This window comes from Epinephelus moara, chromosome 15, assembly GCF_006386435.1.
Source record: "Epinephelus moara isolate mb chromosome 15, YSFRI_EMoa_1.0, whole genome shotgun sequence".
In the NCBI taxonomy this organism is placed as follows: Eukaryota; Metazoa; Chordata; class Actinopteri; order Perciformes; family Serranidae; genus Epinephelus; species Epinephelus moara.
Window position 1 is genome coordinate 16,986,819 of NC_065520.1, and position 17,537 is coordinate 17,004,355.

Consider the following 17,537-nt stretch of genomic DNA (forward strand, 5'->3'; position numbering starts at 1 on the left):
TATGGTGTTCAGCTCCCGCAGCATTGCTCACGTTGGGAAACCAAAAGAGGCGAGAAAGTCTTGGAGACCTTAAAGGTGTACAGAAATACACTCGGTGGTCAAGGTTAGCACACATTTGATCACACTGCTGCTGCTGCTGATGTGTATAACTAATGCGCCGCCCCATTCTGAGTCATCTCACGTGGCCCCCTCCAAGACACGTCGTCTGCCGTTCAATTATGTCCACTGTTTGCACTCGCCCGGCTTCACATTTGTACAAGGCAAACCAATAAATGTTGGGAGTCAATAAATCCCCCTCTTTCATCCATCCAGCCATCAGACGACCTCGCTGACTCCTGGCTCATCTTTATATTTAGTGTAAACTAATGACACACACTGGTCACGAGGCCCCTCGCAGCCAAAATAAAACACCAACACTTGTGTATTTTTAATTGAGATTATATTACAGGTGCAGTAAGCTAAGAATCCAACTCCCCCGGTGCGGAGAGTAACCACAATGTATCTGCAGGGTTTATAGTTTTGTTTATCAATACCAGTGATGACTCAGTGATTAGCAGGCGCTGCTGAGATTTCAAAACTCTCCCTCCTGTCGATACTGCGCAGGAAGGGAAACTTGTCAACCTACCAAGAGTTTCAAGGCTGAACAAATCCCCTCGTCACCTCGCTGGCAATTCAGATAAAGGATTGAGCTACAAGTGAGCCACCAGTGTCAAAAGACAAGTTGGCTACAAGAGCTGAAAAGCCTTCTGTATTCAAGGCTCGAGAACAGAGTGATTGGCTACGTTTACATGCACAAAATGTTCAGTTTTCTGCCTTTATTTTAACCATGCATAGTGTGATTAACATGCCCTAACTCAGGGTGTCTACAGGCAACAGACAATTAAATGTAATGCTTTTTGAGACATATTCAAGACGATTTTCAGATGAATCATATCTTCTTATTCAAGCATTGCAGGTAAGTACAAAGGTAAGTAACAGAGGAAGGTTTTATATAGAGTGAGTTAGGTTAATCTACATTTTCCAGCAGGTAAATGCAAGTATGAAGTACAGTATTGGGTTCAGTGGTAGGTTTAAAGACTTTAAGAAATGTGGACCCTTTGGATCGAATATTTGTGACAGTTAAGACCTCACAATTCGAGATGTACCGATACCACTTTTTCCTTCCCGATACCGATTCCAATCCCTGAACCTTAGGTATCTGCCGACATCCCATACCACGCGTAAAATAAAAATGGATGGGATATGAGTTGTTGTATGTCTCAACTCCTAAAACTCTGTGTATCATAAAACATGTCATAAAACTTTTTTTATTGTTATTATCGAGTGTTATCCAAGACATTTTAAAGGCTACAGCAGAATGCTTTTTAAACTCCGCTCCGTTTCCATTTCGTTTGCCTGTAGCGTGCGTATGCGTAATGACCTGAGGCATTACGTGGTATCGGATTGGTCATAGGCTGTACTCGCCGATACCCGATACCGCATTTTAGGCAGTATCGGAGGCACTTCCGATACTGGTATCGGTATCGGTACAACTCTACTCACAATATCAAATCTAAGACTATTTAATGACTTAAATTCGGCCTAATATTTGGGGACCTATGGACGCCCTTTAACATGTCATTTATCATGTCACATCTTTGCGTCAAGTTGTCCTCCAATGGCTGAGATGTTTGACTTTTCGTTCGTCATCTTTCATTCTTCCCACCATCTTCTTGAAAAGGTTGACGTTGCGATATTTGTGCGTTTCTCCTTCCAACCAGAAATGTGGGCCTTTTTGGGGCATGCATCTCGACCCCACAGCTTTGCAAACTGTTAGCGAGTTAACGAGCAAGAGGTCGCGTGTGCGTATGCCCCATTTAGAATAAGGCCTAACTTAGAATATCCAAACGATATATGCTGTTTACATGACCTGAATCAAATTTGGAATATTGCAATTGTCGGAGTAGAGGAATATTAGTGTGTGTGTACATGTACACTGTGTCCGACACTGCGTACTATGCACATTGCCGACTACACTTCTATCCTTGGAGAGGAAACGCATGATCCTGGGAATCACGGAAATGTACTTGTTTTTTAAGTAACTTCAGGTCATATTTTAAGCAACACCAAATGCAACAAGGAGATTATAACTTAACCACTTTTGTGTATTATTTCTTGGTATTAATAAATATTATTAAAGCAAAAAAACGCCATTTAGACCTGGACTGTCTAATTGAGACCTTAGTTTGGTTTGCTTTGGTTTAGGCCTAGAACGTAAGGCTGGGCAATATGTCCTGAAAATTATATCACCATATTTTTAAGCTATATCTCGGTACACGATATACATCTTGAGATTCTCCTCAAAGCACTTTATTAATGCTAGGACTGGGAGACTAAATCAAACATAACATTGGTTCGGACATACTAAAAAATCTCCCATGCTGTTTTAGCATACTGTCTAACATGTCAGTATGGAATTTCGGACGCAGCTGTAGCCACTTACAAACAATCCTATTACTCCAGAGTTCAGCAGACATTCCTGTTGCATCTCTGACCTGGTTTACTACCTTCCTTTTGTAAATATGTTATTTGTGATGATTACAGGACAATAAATGTCAGCCCAAAGACCTGTTGATGTTTCTGCAGGTCACATGGCTGCTGCTCGATGCATCCTAAATGACATTTGAGGTTTATCAGATGGTAACGCAAAGTGACAGCAACAATAATGGCCGGATAACGAACCCGCAATATCACGAGCAAACAGTGTTCACCCCGGCCCGCCGAGTGCCCGAGACACCATTACCCTTTAGTGGTTTCGGTGATAAGAGGTTAGAGCGACCTTCATGACAGTGAGGAATCTTGGCAAGAGACGGACGAAGAGGAGGAGGAGGAGGAAGGAGGGAGCGTAAAGCAGGCAAAGACCCTCGAGAGAGCCTGAAACAAGAGCATGATGAATGTACAGCTCGCAGTTTTTAATCAAGGATCAAAGCAGGGCCTCTCCGTCTGAGCAGCCAGCCTGTCTAGACTGAAACTCTCCCAAGCACATAAAGCAACATCTGCAGGATGCATTAATTACAGTAAAGGACCATTCTGGACCGTTCTCCGGGGTACTGACACATCAAGTGGTCTCCACTAAGATAAAATAGTCCTGTATATATGAATAGTTTTATCCAAAAAGCTATTAAATCTATATCTTCAGACTCCACGAGCTTAAGTTTATCACCAAGTTAAAAAAAAAACCCACACACTAAAGGTGATGTTGTGTCTTCAACCTTGGACTCACCGTCTTCCTGATCATTTGTTTTAATTTGAGTCAGTAATGGTTACAGGGGCAATTCATCGACTTCCCATTACAGAGGTGCGCTCGGCCTGCATTTACATTTTAGGCTTTTAGCTGATGCTCTTATCCACTGTGACTTACAATAAGCTGAGCCGGTAGGGTTTTGCTCAAGGACGCCGGCGCTGACAGGATGAGCGCCTGTAGCGGATGTCGAACATGTGACCTTCTGGTTAGAGGATGGACTCTGTGGCTTCTCGGCGGCCCCACTGGCACACCTCTCTCCTCCGACTGCACAATTAATCAGGTACAGTCACAGATCATGAGTATAAAATCACTGGAATATTTTGCCCCATTGAAGCACATGGTAAGCCATATTCTTATCGCTCTAAGTAGCGTGTAATTTAATTTAGCCCCACTGGATCCAAAACAAACAAGACTTTTTAGTCCTTTTTTTTAAGATGCAATAATGTCAAAAAAAAATTATGATCTAATCTCTGAGAGCCCAGTCCTCTGCAAAAAAGCCAAATGCTTTATCTTGCAAGTTTAGCAGGGCTTGAATAATTTTTTTTCTGTGTGCATGCACTGGTGCATTCAACATGCACCAATGTCCTAAAAATAAAAATATAAAATTTAAGAAGCACTAACATCCCATATGAAGAGGTGTGTCCTGTGTTGGTATTAAATTTGACTCGCTGAAACATTATTTTCTGTTAAAATATTCAAGTAAAATAAATGAACTACACATTAATAATGAAAATAAACGAGCAACATTGGAACAATTAAGTGTAACTGTTTTAAAAAATCATAATTTTTCTGCATGAAGACGTTAAAAATAGTTTAGTTTTGTGTTATCTAAACAGTAAAACCTTGGTGATCCTTAAGTTGGCCCCCCAGCAGTTACACAGAGGGCTGGGAGGTGAGCTCACCGTCCTCCTGCTGCCAACGCTGGGTGAACCTGAGTAAGAAGATGCCGCTTGGTCCGCAGTGAATGTCGGTTGGACATCTAACTTAAAAGTGACTTTACTGCGGAGCAGCAGCTTCCCAGTTTTAGCCCTGCGACGTTATCGGTTATGAATTTGTTTTTCACCACATGTTGAATGTCTATAAAATGGATGAGTGGCTTGAGAGTGTGCGAAATGTGTTAACTGCATGAGTCTTTAGGCCAAGAAACACTAAACAGACATCAAAGTTCTCGCATCATGTTGCCCTGTGTCTCGGCCAAAAAGTTGCACTTGAACACATCACAAAGACTACAGCTGACAGCCAATGAGCATGTACGTTCTGCGCCTGCATCAGAGGAAATAATTCTCCATGAAAGCAGACGGCAGCAGCCTGTAGTTGTAATTCAAAACGGGAACCCAGATGACTATCATGCAGCTAGTTAGCCAGTTAGCATGTTAGCAATACAATCCAGTGTTGAAAGAAGAAAGCATATTTACTGTGCACCTGTGAACGGTAACACGACCCATCACGAAATGTTTGCAAAAAGAGCACAATGGCTAAAAAATCTTATCCTAGTTTGTTTCAGTCTCATCTTTCTCAACTTTAGCTCTTTGTTTACTTTCCTCACTTCGATTTCTTTGCCTTGTGCGCTGAGCTGAACTGCCAGTCAGAGTGATTTCATTCCCCAATGAGCTCTGCCGTCTCTGGCACCGACTCAACATGCTGAATCAGCTGAAATAAAGCAGACAAAGACCAACTTCTTCGCATATACGTCTCCTACTCGAGCCCTGACGAGTGAAAAGTAGTTTGAATTTGGTTGAAAATTTAACAAGTTTAACAGGCTGCCCTCTTGCTCCATGCTACATCCTTCCACCATCATGAAAGTCGGGCCTGTTTTTCCCCTAATCCTGCTGACAGAACCAAACCGAAGCGAAAACACACATACCCCCCTTGGCAGCTGTGATAACGGAGTCTGATTATCATGTGATTAATAACTATGCCTTCAGCATTAGGCGGAATAATAATCAGGACCAGAGACAGTGCAGCTCAAACAATCTCACTCTGTCTTCTTCCAAGCCTACACCTCTGCTTCTTCCCAGGAGGTGAACGCTGAATTAAATAAATATGTATGTTATTTTAGTCCCTTTGCTGCCCCTACCACTGCTGTTATAAAAAGATCTAGAGCCTTACAGCATTTGCAAATAATCCCCTGCGTTTGCTTTGACCTGTTACGAGTATCTCAGATTTACTGCATCAGCCTGGTGTCGGCCTCACACTAAACAGGCTTTCAAATGATTTCCTCTAATTACTTAACCTCTGTGGTGCTTTTGCAGTGTGTTGTCCTGTGTGGCAATACTCAGCCCAGTGATACCAGGAGCAGGTCGGAGCAAATCGCTGCTGCTGCTGCTGACGACGAAAATCCCCTCAACAGCAATTATGGTGTTTTGATGATTCCTAATTGTAGTGAAAGTTTAGATCGTCATTAATGTGGTGAGTGTGCTTCAAGAGGCAGCCTTAGGCCGCTGAGACCTGTTAATGCATCATTGTGTGATTTTAAAAGGTTACCTGCCATGCCTGTTACACATGATAGATACCATCAATCAAGAAGTTTCCAGTGTAGTTCAACGACCAGAGAAACTTCCCCAGCACGTAAACAAACAGAAATAGTGATTGTAACTGAACTTTTCAAAGGTCGCCTGCACTGTGTTTCCTTTCCAGTGTTATTTAGTTTCATTAATGCCTGTCACGTGCAAAATAAGGGAGATTAAGTTGACTGCAGTTGATCAAAATGTGCAAGAAAAGTAGAGAAAGCTTCGGCCTAATGTTCGGGTCGACAGCAAACTCCAAAGTCCTTATTTATTCGGTGATTTTCATTGACTTCTACCTTAAAAACAAATCAAATGAGAGACTCCTGCATCACCAAATACACACAAAGCCCATCCATGTTGCTTGCAGTGCACGCAGCACAAAACACCTGGCCATGCTCTAATTTTAGGAGGGTCATAATTCCCCCTGCCCAGATCTGGCAACATGCTGTTTTTGGTCACCATTTTACAACTGTGAGCATGAACTAGTGCAGCCCTTTGTTTTTATGATGTTAAAGCACAGAATGATACACGGCCCTGGAAGGGAGCAGTCTGACTAGTTGGGCCCGCTGGGAAATCGAGGCTACATCTGGCCTTAACAAATACACCTGTGCTTTTGGAGCCTAATGCATAATTCAAGGGAACATATTAGAAATAGATAGGGGGGAAAATGGGACAGAGCTGGTAGCCGGCCTCTGGCCGCTCCAGGAAACACCCAAAACACTGCAGCAGAAGGGCACAGGATGGCGAGGGAGAGTGGTTTAGTCATAGTCAAAATGGTTTCAATGGGGTGAATTACAAACCTTGTGTGCATTAAAGGAGACCTGTTGTGCTTTTTACTTGTTTTCTGTCATACGTATAATGTTATAGTGTCGGATGTTCATCTCCAGGGACACTGCTGCTACATGTAGCTACACACTATCATCAGGGAAACATGTATTCTTGGTTACTGATGTTGGTCATTTCTCCCAAATTTGGATCCTATTCCTGCTGAAACATGTCTGATTGTGAAGATTTGGGTTTAGAGGCTTTTGTTGGTGATTTTTTCACAGTAGAAAGTACTGATATACTCTGTTACATTCCTTCTCCGACTGCAAATATGCTGCTACATGTAGCAACATGCTAACGTCGTGGTTGCATATGTTTAATTTCTCCCCAAGTTTGGATTTTATTAAAGTTATTTGAAGGGCCCAGACACACCAAGCTGCTGGTCAATGTTGTTGGTGAGTGTATGTTACTCTAGTTTTTGAAGTGTGTCCCGCACTGCTGGTATTTGTCGGTTCTTATCGCCTGCTTTTTGGTCAGATTCACCATGTTCAATTGGCGGCAGAGCCCGAGAAATCCCTCTGATTGGCAGTTCAACTCACAAGAAGAAAACATGTTATATAAGGTATGATTTTTAACGACCGTTTTAGCAGAAACGGTTCGTAACTTTTTCGTGTTTTTGTTCACAAGTACATGGTAAATATAATTTGTTCTTTCAATATCGGGTTGTGTTATAAATGTGCTAACTAGCATCTTGAATCCCTCCTGTCGGTCTTGCAGTTTCCCTTTTTGAATGACCAAGACAGACTACCGCCACTTGCTGCATGCAGGCTTCGAATGTAAGTGCTAGTTGACCGCTAGCTGTAACCTTTGTAGTGTGCAGCTTTTTGGCCAAGACACAGGCAACATGAGACGACAAATAAGTCGGCTTTTCGCGCGACAAGATGATGTCCGTTTAGTGTGTCTGGGCCTTAAGATTTTGGTTTAGAAGCTTCAATTGGTGATTTCTACCAGTAGAAAGTGACATTCCTCTGCTACAAGTACTGCTACATGTAGCTACATGCTAACGCCAGGGAAACATCCTCGATATCTGATCATATTTCTGCTGGAACATGTCCTGTTGTGAAGATTTTATTGGTGATGTTTCACTGTTACAGACATTACCCAGCTGCAATGATGGCACACAGACACAGTAGGAGCGTTTCCATTACAGTTTTGCGCAAAATAAATGTGATATTTCGACAATTTCAATAAAGTACAATTGCGGCTTGCAGGTGTTTCCATTGAAAGGTGTTTGACATCTAAGCCGTAATTCTCGTAAAGCTCTGTCTTGCGGAATTGCGGAACAAAAGACGAAGGCAGTGGATGATTGGAAAAGAACCCGTCCGGTGACGTAGTGGGGTCACTTGACGTGTTAATGTGCTAAAAGTGCTCCCATTACACTTTTGCGACACGTCTGAAAAACCACCTCATGAGAGCGTAAAAACTTCTTAGCGATATTTGAGAGGTTTTGCGAAATTCAGGTGTTTCCATTACCTGTTTTCTATTGCGCTATTTCTAGGGGTAATGGAAACGCACCTAGTGATACAGAAGACCTGCAAACGCTGACCAATCAGAGTGGACAAGGCTTTTTTCGTGAGGGGGTCTTACAGAGACAGTACAAGGAAAATAAAGTGTTTTTTGAACATTAAAACATGTAAACGTGTTCTAAAAGAAACCAAAAATACACGTATGAACCTAAAAATGAGCACAGCAGGTCCCCTTTAATCAAAGCACATTTTCTACTGATTTTACACTTTTGAAAGTCGTTACACGTGTTGCACAAAACTACAGACAAAAGGGCAGCCTTGGGCCACATCACCAAAGAAGCGAGGCTATTTAAAAAATTCAAAATGACTGTCAAAAGCTTCACAAATAGCTCCGATGTTCTCCCTTTCCACTCTTTGATAGAACCATTTCCAGTGCACTTGTCATGATTTTAAACTCTTTAAAAAGTAAATAATCCACTCAGACAGCCAGAGCAAACATTAGTTTAGTCAGCTGTGAGGACAGTTTGTATAAGCACAGTTTGTCTTTATCGGAGCTCCAGATTTCTAACAACTGAACATAGTGTTTCTAGGTTTTACGTTGGGAAAAAAGAGCACTTCACGTTTTGACCTTGACTGAACGACGTTGAATTTGAATTGTGCTCAAATGGTTAATTGACTAACAGAAACCATGCAAAACATATGAATCGATCGTGAAAGGTCTCAACTTTTAAGGTCAAGCCTTTTTGCATCGTGCATTTATTCACATTACAGCATCGACTTATACATTTTGAGGTGAGAAGCCTCACGAAGCCGGCGCCCGATGATACATCTGTAAACCATAAAACACAATCTCAGGGAAAAAGTGTGATAATTAATTGCGTTCCTCTGCAGGGAGGTCAGAGGTCAGGGTTGCCTGTAAAACACAGAGCGTCTTGCTAGAAAAAACATCAGCGGCGAGGAGCACTTGGTGCCTGAGAGACTTAACCAACTGGCCCAGTTAATGCAACTGGTAAATGTTAGTTTTCTCCAGTTCAATGGGACGTAACACAGAGAGCCAGGTCAGATACCGTTTCAAGTTGATGTGTAGCAGAGCTGAAACTGAATCATCAGATCTGTTGTGCTGCTGAGGATTTAAAAAAATAAAAATAAATAAATAACAGAGCTGCTTCATCCTCGCCATATTGATGTAACCTTACACTAGTGTGCAAAGGGATCAATGTCTGTGTGAAACTGCTGCAGTGTACAAAAAAGGAGGCCAAATGTGAAGGCAGAGCACGAGACTTGATTCATCCATCTATCGCCCTCGCTGCTGGATATATACAGAACGTTAAACATCCCTTAAATTAGCAGCAAAACACGACTTTTAACACCAGAGTGTGACCTCTGCAGCCACGGCTTGATTGCTTACGTTGCATTCACATCATGTCAGAGGAGCAGAAACAGGCCAGAGTCTTGTTGCTTCAACTTGGACCTATTTATACTCATTAAATCGTTAAAAAAAATGAGATGGTCAAAGGGTCAAAGAGTCATATGACAGGCAAACGCTGCTGTAATCCACCGTATAAAACACACAGCAGATAGAGCTTGCTTGTAGTGTGCATGATTGACTGTGTCAGCACAGATGTGATTGATCATTTGGGGTTATTATGCATGTGTTGACACACTTCTCCGATTTCTGACACCAAATGGGGGGAAAAAATCACCACGTCTAATTTTCTAACAAGTTTCTCTGCCTGCAGCACAGTTTCACGTTAAATCTGACAGGATCTGAAAGTGCTATAACTTATGAGACAGCGCAGTAAATATTTATCTATCTGTAGTTCAAGTTCACGAGGCAGGGAGCAGGGCGCCGAACCCCAAGACTGCTCCAACAGGGGCCGTACTATGGCTGACCCTCGCTACTATGAAATGCACGTGTGTGTGTAAAAAGGAGGGATACGCAAAGAGGTAGATTTCAACATCTTTCTTTATCGAGGCTGCATTTCAAACAAATGACGAGGGTTTCACATCCTGCCCGCCTGCTGCAGAGCTGCATTATCAGTTCCCTGGAAATGAAATCTTCCTTTCCAGTTAAGCAGAAGAAAGAAAGGTGTTCGAGGTAACAAAACACACACACGCACAAGAAGCCCATTTACTATCCTGTCACATCAACACTTTGGCAGACAACCTTGACCCGCCATGTGTTACAGCAGCATTTACACATGCCAGCATGGATCAAAACACCGGGCAGCTGCTGTATGCAACACTAAACCAGGTCAAATTTCACATCCGTGCCTTTTTTATTTGTGAATACGGACACCTTCGAGTCCAGAAATAACAGCGTATTACAAAAGCAAGCCACGTCTGGTTTTAAGGCTTAATCAGGCGATGCTGACGGGTCATAAATAAACAGTCTCCCATATACTGCACATAGCATGCTAATGCTTAACAACACAGATATATCAGGATCTAATTGATTAATAATTCAACTCATTCATTAGAAAAATACTTAGCATTAGCTTGGCACAGTTTCTTAAAACATTAATATTTAAGGTTGCAGGTAGCATGATCCTAACGACTACTTTTCCTGACGTTTAAACATAGACGAAAGAAAACACTGTAAAAACTGAGCACAATTAAATCTATAAGGTTTAACGTTGTCTAGGTAATAAGAGCCATGTGACATCGTTAATCGCATTTTTTGACAGCTTAATCTGTTGAAACATGAGGCACTTAGCACCGTGCGTTGTAAATATCGCCCACCATCCTATACAAATTAAAAGTTAACAGTAACATCTAATGAAAATTCTTAAGGAATATAAATCTTTCGGAAACATGCCTGATTATTACAACAGCACAACGATTAGTCGACTAATCGATGACTTATCGACTATTAAAATAATCGGTGACTAGTAACACAAAAGGGACCAACGCTGTGGGACAAAGTGCAAAAACTAGGGCGACAGACGTTGACCGACAACGAACTGTTGATTTGGTGTGTTAGTGGCCCGTTTTAGGAATGATGTATAAAAGTTTTTCAATGAAAAAAAAGAAATATCTAATTTTGATGTATAGAGATTAGGGCTGCAACGATTAGTCGGCTAATCGATGACTAATCGACTATTAAAATAATCGGTAACTATTTTAGTAGTCGACTAATCGGTTTGAGTCATTTTTCTTTGCTAAAAGTAGTAGCGACCCTACATGTTTAATCATAGACAAATCATATCAGATTTGAACTCTATTGAAACATAATTTTAGCTATGGAGGGAAAAAAAATAAGAAATAATGGTCAACAAAACGTTGTCACTAGGGCTGCAACGATTAGTCGACTAATCCATGACTAATCAACTATTAAAATAATCGGTGACTATTTTAGTAGTCGACTAATCGGTTTTGAGTCATTTTTCATAGAAAAGAACTATAAAAGTACCCAAATTCTCTTATTGCAGCTTCTTAGGTTCAAATATTGGCAGTTTTACACACTCTCCCATGACGGTGAACTAAAACCCTTTGGCGTGAGTACGAAACAAGACATTAGATGACATCATTTTGGGGTTTGGGAGAGACAGACCGACACATTTTTCGATAAAATGATTAGTCGACTTAATCGAAGAAATAATCGACAGATTAGTCGACAATGAAAATAATTGTTAGTTGCAGCCCTCATCTCTGGTATTGATTAGCAAGGGAAGCAACGCTGAATCGACTAGCCAACTACCGTAAAACTCCAACTAGTAGCCCGGGCTATTATTTGCTTAAATCAGTGAAATCAACAGGCCTGTATTTGGGACAGGCCTTTAATTCCTTTCACGCAAAACTGTTGCTCTGCAAAGATGTGAAAACCAGGCTTCAGATAATATATCAATTATAAATCATTCATTTGATCCAACGGCGACAGACTCGAGGATTATGGCGCCCGGCGTACCGACATAACACTTTATCCTGTTAAAACAATACTCAAAACTTAGATTAAGTTTTATGAAAAACTCTTTTGATCTGAGGACACTTACGGCCTAAAGTAAGACGAATAACTTACAGGGTAGTCGCGGAATGGACGCATAATTTTAGGTAGCCAACAACCTGCTTTTATACATCCGAAGACCTCCTATAGAAAAAATTAACTGCTTAGCAACCAGACCAGGTCTCTAATTTAGACAGGCCTTAATTTGTTAACGTGTAGCCACAACAGGCTAGTAAGGTGTTTAATTGGGACTAGGCTTTTAATTGAACTTGTACAGTGATCACACATATTCCCAATTGCAATTCACAATTACTTTATTAACTATCTCATTATTCTCCAAAGTGAGGTGTTAAATAACAAGTGTTCTGTCTAAACAACAGTTCAAAATGCAAAAATATTCAATATACTATTATATAACATGAACTTTAAGAGGAAATATCGACATTTAAAGTGGATAAAAGGATAAAATTTCAACTTTTCCACGACTTTATGAAGACCCATAATAAGATTTCCATCAAGATTCCCAGTGTAGAACACAAACAGAACTGTACAGTACATTTTTCTCCAGATGTAACATCATTATAGGGGATCTGCAGACACAGAGCAGTAGTGGAAGCTGACTGTTCAGTTGGCTTTATGGTTAATTTGTTGTGAAAAAGAATGCTATGTACCTTCGACCTATTACGCTCACACGAAACCAAAGTGTGCACTGGTGCTCCAAGTGACAACTGAACGCCCGAGGCGAGCCATGTGAATTTCTAAATCTCAAAAATGCAGTTTAAAAGTAGTATTGAGGCAAAGGTATGGAATCTATGGGATTCATGACGCTACATGTTAAATCACCCTGTCATATTGCTTGTGCAGCACCACTCAGACACATATGATCCAAACTCTGTTCATTAGTTTGAATACATTTAGTAGTTGACAAATAATCAATTCATCGATTAATAGTTGCAGCTCTGATGTCAAATAATCGCCACATAGTTTAAGTCTGCTGCTTTCCTCTGTTTCATATCACAGTAAATGTAATGAAAGTGATTTTTTGATTGCTGGAGATAAACACTAACTCACCTGTCTGGTGAAATGCACACCAGCAACAGAGTTTAATTTGATCGAAATAAAAAGACAGTGTAACTTGAGTTGTTGGTTGCCAAACAACTGCAGCTCTCACAAACGGGATCCTCTGGATTTTCAAGCCTTTGAATCAAAAATCTCGACGTTATCTGGAATATTTTGGCATGTCGCAATAGGCCTCATCAAATAAAACCACTCTGGGCTAAGTGCCCTGCCCTTATCACAGGTTTCTTGGTGTCGTCTTGAGCTGTGCCAATTCAACTTGGATTTCATGGAGGATTATTATTCCACCTCGAGTAGGAACCATTCATTTCCCCACTTCAGACGGTAATGAGCGAGTGGAATAATCATCTGCTGCGCTGTGCAATAAAGACAGCACCTGGCTTACACTCTAACCAACCCCAACTATTACCGTATTTGAGAGGCCTTTTAATTTCTACTCAAATGCTCAAAGACACCCCAGGGCTCGCCGTAAAAGGACAACTCCACTGCGCAACTTGAGATTTTATTTTACCTTTTTCCATTTCTCACGTCTTAATTGGAGCAGCGTCTTTATAGGCAGGTTGGGTGTTTTATATGCCTGGTCAGTCACTTCCAAACCGGTTTTGTTGACTTGCACACACACGCAAACAATACATTTTTAAATTTCAAAAGATACTCCATGCTCTGCTTAAAGTAATCTGAGTACAGGGGGGAAAATCCTGCCTGAAGGTCTGATTTTTCTTTTAGAAACGAATCTGTGTGGTTGCGTCAGGCCCTGCCTCCTGTCAGTCACTCATGCACACCAACAGATCATGCAAAGTGAGGCTATTACTACCTGTTAGCAGCACAGGTTGACTATGTGTCACCTTTCTGTCATGTGAGGAAGTAAACATCACAACAAACTGAGAGATTATAATCTCCGTTTCAGTTTCTCTCCCTGCATGTGGGCTCAGATGAACACTGCCTGGTCATTCAAGTACCATTTTGGTGTTATGTGAGGATAGGCTGTCTCATTTGGGGGAGGTGGAGCAGGTTGAGCTGCATGTAACGAAACATCCAGCCCACAGCAGTGATTTTAGCACTGCATGTCACATATAACAAAATACCTATGCCTTCAATGCTGCGCAAGAAGAATCGCACTCCTGGGTTGACCCCTTTACAGCTTATTATCACCTCGCTGACCCCGCTGACATTCATTGTGCATCCACCCCTGGGAAATGAGGACACATAAAGAATGTCCGCCAGCACCGAGGCTGAAAATTGCTCTGCTGCTATGAGGTTTGACACTTAACAGCGTTATAATAAACATCGTAAACAACTGAATGTGCTGTAAATAGGCTCAGCCCACCCACACCTAGTCCCCCCCTTCCTTCTCATATCTGAATCGAACTTTCCATGACCCTTCAGCCATTATACTTCAGTAGTGATGACTGAAGATAAAAGCTTTTTAAGAGCCTCTGAAGGCAGATTTGTTACTGCTGTTATTATGATTGAGGAAAAATTGGCACACAAACAAACAGTTCATTGTATTCTGCTATTAAATAAAGCCTAAAAAGCCCAATGTGTGCTGGTGTGAGCCCCTAAAGGTCCCCAGGCCCCAGCTTAGGCTCTCTACTGACATCTGCAACATGTACAATGCATATCCACACATGGAGGATGCAAAATAAAGGCATCCACAATGAGGCAGAGTGTGATCCCCCCCCCCTTCCCACAGGGTTGCATTGCACTACATTCCCCACATGAAACAAGCTGTGCATTGCACTCTGCAGAGGCAACAATAAGCATTACAGTGGGTTCTCCACAGCCATGCATAACCCCCCCTCCACACCCACCTGAAGAGCAGGAGATGAGGAAAACGGCGAAGGCCAGTTTGGTGGCGTCTCCCATTTTCCATCCGAATCTGATCCTCTGTCTAGAAAGAGAATAAAAAACAAAAGCACCCCAAAAAATATCTAAAAAACGCCTCAGTCAAATTAAATGTCTTGCTGCTCCAGAGAGCACTGTCTCTGCAGAAAGGACATCTTTAAAAATGTCAATATGGAAATCCAAAATATCCCAGGTAATGCAAGTCCTTAAAAATAACAGGGGGAGGAAGGGGTGAAGAAGAGGAGGGGTGGTTGGAGGTATTTCCAGGTTTACAGACAAGCAAAGGAGGGCGACTTGTTGGCATTCAAGCCGGAGCTGTCATGTACTTGCCAGATGTGCAGCATTGTCCTGAACAGACGTGTTCACCTGTGCCTGTTGGTGTCTGACCTGTTACCGTGAGAGCAGCGGAGCAGGGAGCCGAGCCACAGCCGGGCAGGGCTAACATCCATCGGACTGGAAATCAAGCGCACTCCGCTCTCCAATCAAACTTCTCCTCGACAGGCTCCGTCGCATAGCTTTAAAACGTTACCAGCGGCGGTGAAATCAGCATTTCTAGTCTCCCACCGCCGCCACGGGAGGTTTAAATCATGTATTGCTGTGGTTATATTCCGAGTGGAAGCCTCAGATTCGTCCGACAGTCCGGCGGGGCTGCCCGGCCACAACCGGAGCTCCGTCCGCTCCAGCAGGGAAACAAACAGCCGATTACGAGGCTCCCTCCGGTGGGTTAGCCCTCTCCAAAGTGGGCCAAACAACCGTCCCCCGTCGAAATGACTCGGATGAACAAGCGGGATAACTATCAGATGTTAGCAATAAACCATAAAGCTGCCGTTAATCCGTGTGGCTAATGCAGCTATCGAGTTTAGGACGAGCTGCTTTTCCCAAGTCCGTCTCCTCCTCGCCTCCTCTGGTCGGGACAATTTCAAGATGGCGTCATTGGCCCGCGTCAAATCAACAGCAGTTATATATGGAGCTTCCGGTGAGGCGTTTCAAAATAAAATGGTACAACGGAATGTGTGATGGGCATTATTTTAATTTTATTTTATTCTACTTTATTTATTTATTTTACAATCTATAGTGATGGGGCATTTAATTAATTAATTTTTTAAATAAAAACAATATACAATATTATTGCAATTTTAAATTGTATTGTAACTGTAAATTATGTCTCTAAAGAAAAACTTTGTCAGCATCTGTTTTCAGTCTGTTCATCTCACTTTAGCCATTTTTGTCCGGCAGTAAAATGTATCTAGTAGACTGAAAACACAATTGATTATATTATTCTAATGGGCTACCTAAAGTTTAATTTGTATTTGTAATATTAATAATTTATTCAATTAAAAAAAAATTAAAAGCATTTTAAGTAATTTCGATATTCCAGTATGTGTGTCAAATGTGTGTCAAAAAAGATCAAAACACTAATGTACAAATAGGAATGTAAATTGGCCGATAGCGGAAAACAAGTGCAATTTGAAATTAATTTATTGAACAACCAGGTCAATTTGTCTATTAAACCAACTGAAATTTAACAGAGAAAATTCTCTACTCTTACTACATTTTTATTTATTTTTCTAATATAAAAATTTAGATTTAATTAAATTATATATTTTGTTGTTTTATTTGTTTGTTTTTAGGGATTTGCACCACATCAACTAAGATGGGTCCTGTACTATTACCTAGTGACATGGCCCTGTGTACAAATCTAGTTTTATGACCACGATTACAGTATAATTATAATTTAAGTAAGCAAAGTGGGGCTGTTTTTTATTTTTATTTTAAACAATTAAAATTCTATTAATTGTAAAAAGATATTTTTTTCTTTATTTAATTTTTAAATATTTTTTTTATTTTATTTTTCTATTTTGGAATTTACACCACATCAACTAAAATGGGTCCTGCACCGTTACCTAGTGATATGGCCCTGTGTCCAAATCTAGTTTTATGACCTCAGTATAATCATATTTTAAGTTAGCAAAGTGGGGCTGTTTTTTATTTTTATTTTATACAATTAAAATTCTATTAATTTAAAAAAAAAATCTTTATATAATTTTTAAATATTTTATTTTATTTTATTTTTCTATTTTGGAATTTGCACCACATCAACTAAAATGGGTCCTGCACTGTTACCTAATGATACGGCCCTGTGTCAAAATCTAGTTTTATGACCTTCACTACAGTACAGTTATATTTTAAGATATAATAAAGGCAAAACAGCAAAGCAGTAAAACAACAAAAATTTCTATGAATTTTTTTTTTTTTTTCAATTGAATACAATAAAAAAAGACCATTTTAAAATGTACATTAAAAAAAATTAAGCACAATTTTAAATTCAATAAAATAATTTTACAATAAATTTTCTTGTTTTTAAATACATATTCTTTTCAAATTAATTTTTTAATTATAATTATAAAAAAATATTAATTCATAATGGAGGCGAAACGGCAACATTTGGGGGCTCCTGACGTGTCTTATTTTACATTAAACAATGCGTTTTAATTTTCTAGGCAAGGATTAACCACCTCTAATCAAATATACGTAAATTCAATTTAGCATCCCTTGTGTCACATTGTGTATTTTCATTTTGGAGGCAGAAT

The 17,537-nt window shown here is 40.6% G+C and overlaps 1 protein-coding gene across 1 annotated transcript in view; it reads right to left on the reverse strand.

The window, feature by feature from the left end:
* Positions 1-15,864, reverse strand: part of LOC126401750 (activin receptor type-2A) — a 68,925-nt gene extending 53,061 nt beyond the window's left edge. Inside the window, exon 1 of the mRNA XM_050063226.1 lies at positions 14,913-15,864. Within this exon, the coding sequence (XP_049919183.1) occupies positions 14,913-14,967 (55 nt within the window). The 5' untranslated portion in view covers positions 14,968-15,864. The remainder of the gene's footprint in view (positions 1-14,912) is intronic.
* Between the last annotated feature and the right edge of the window lie 1,673 nt (positions 15,865-17,537).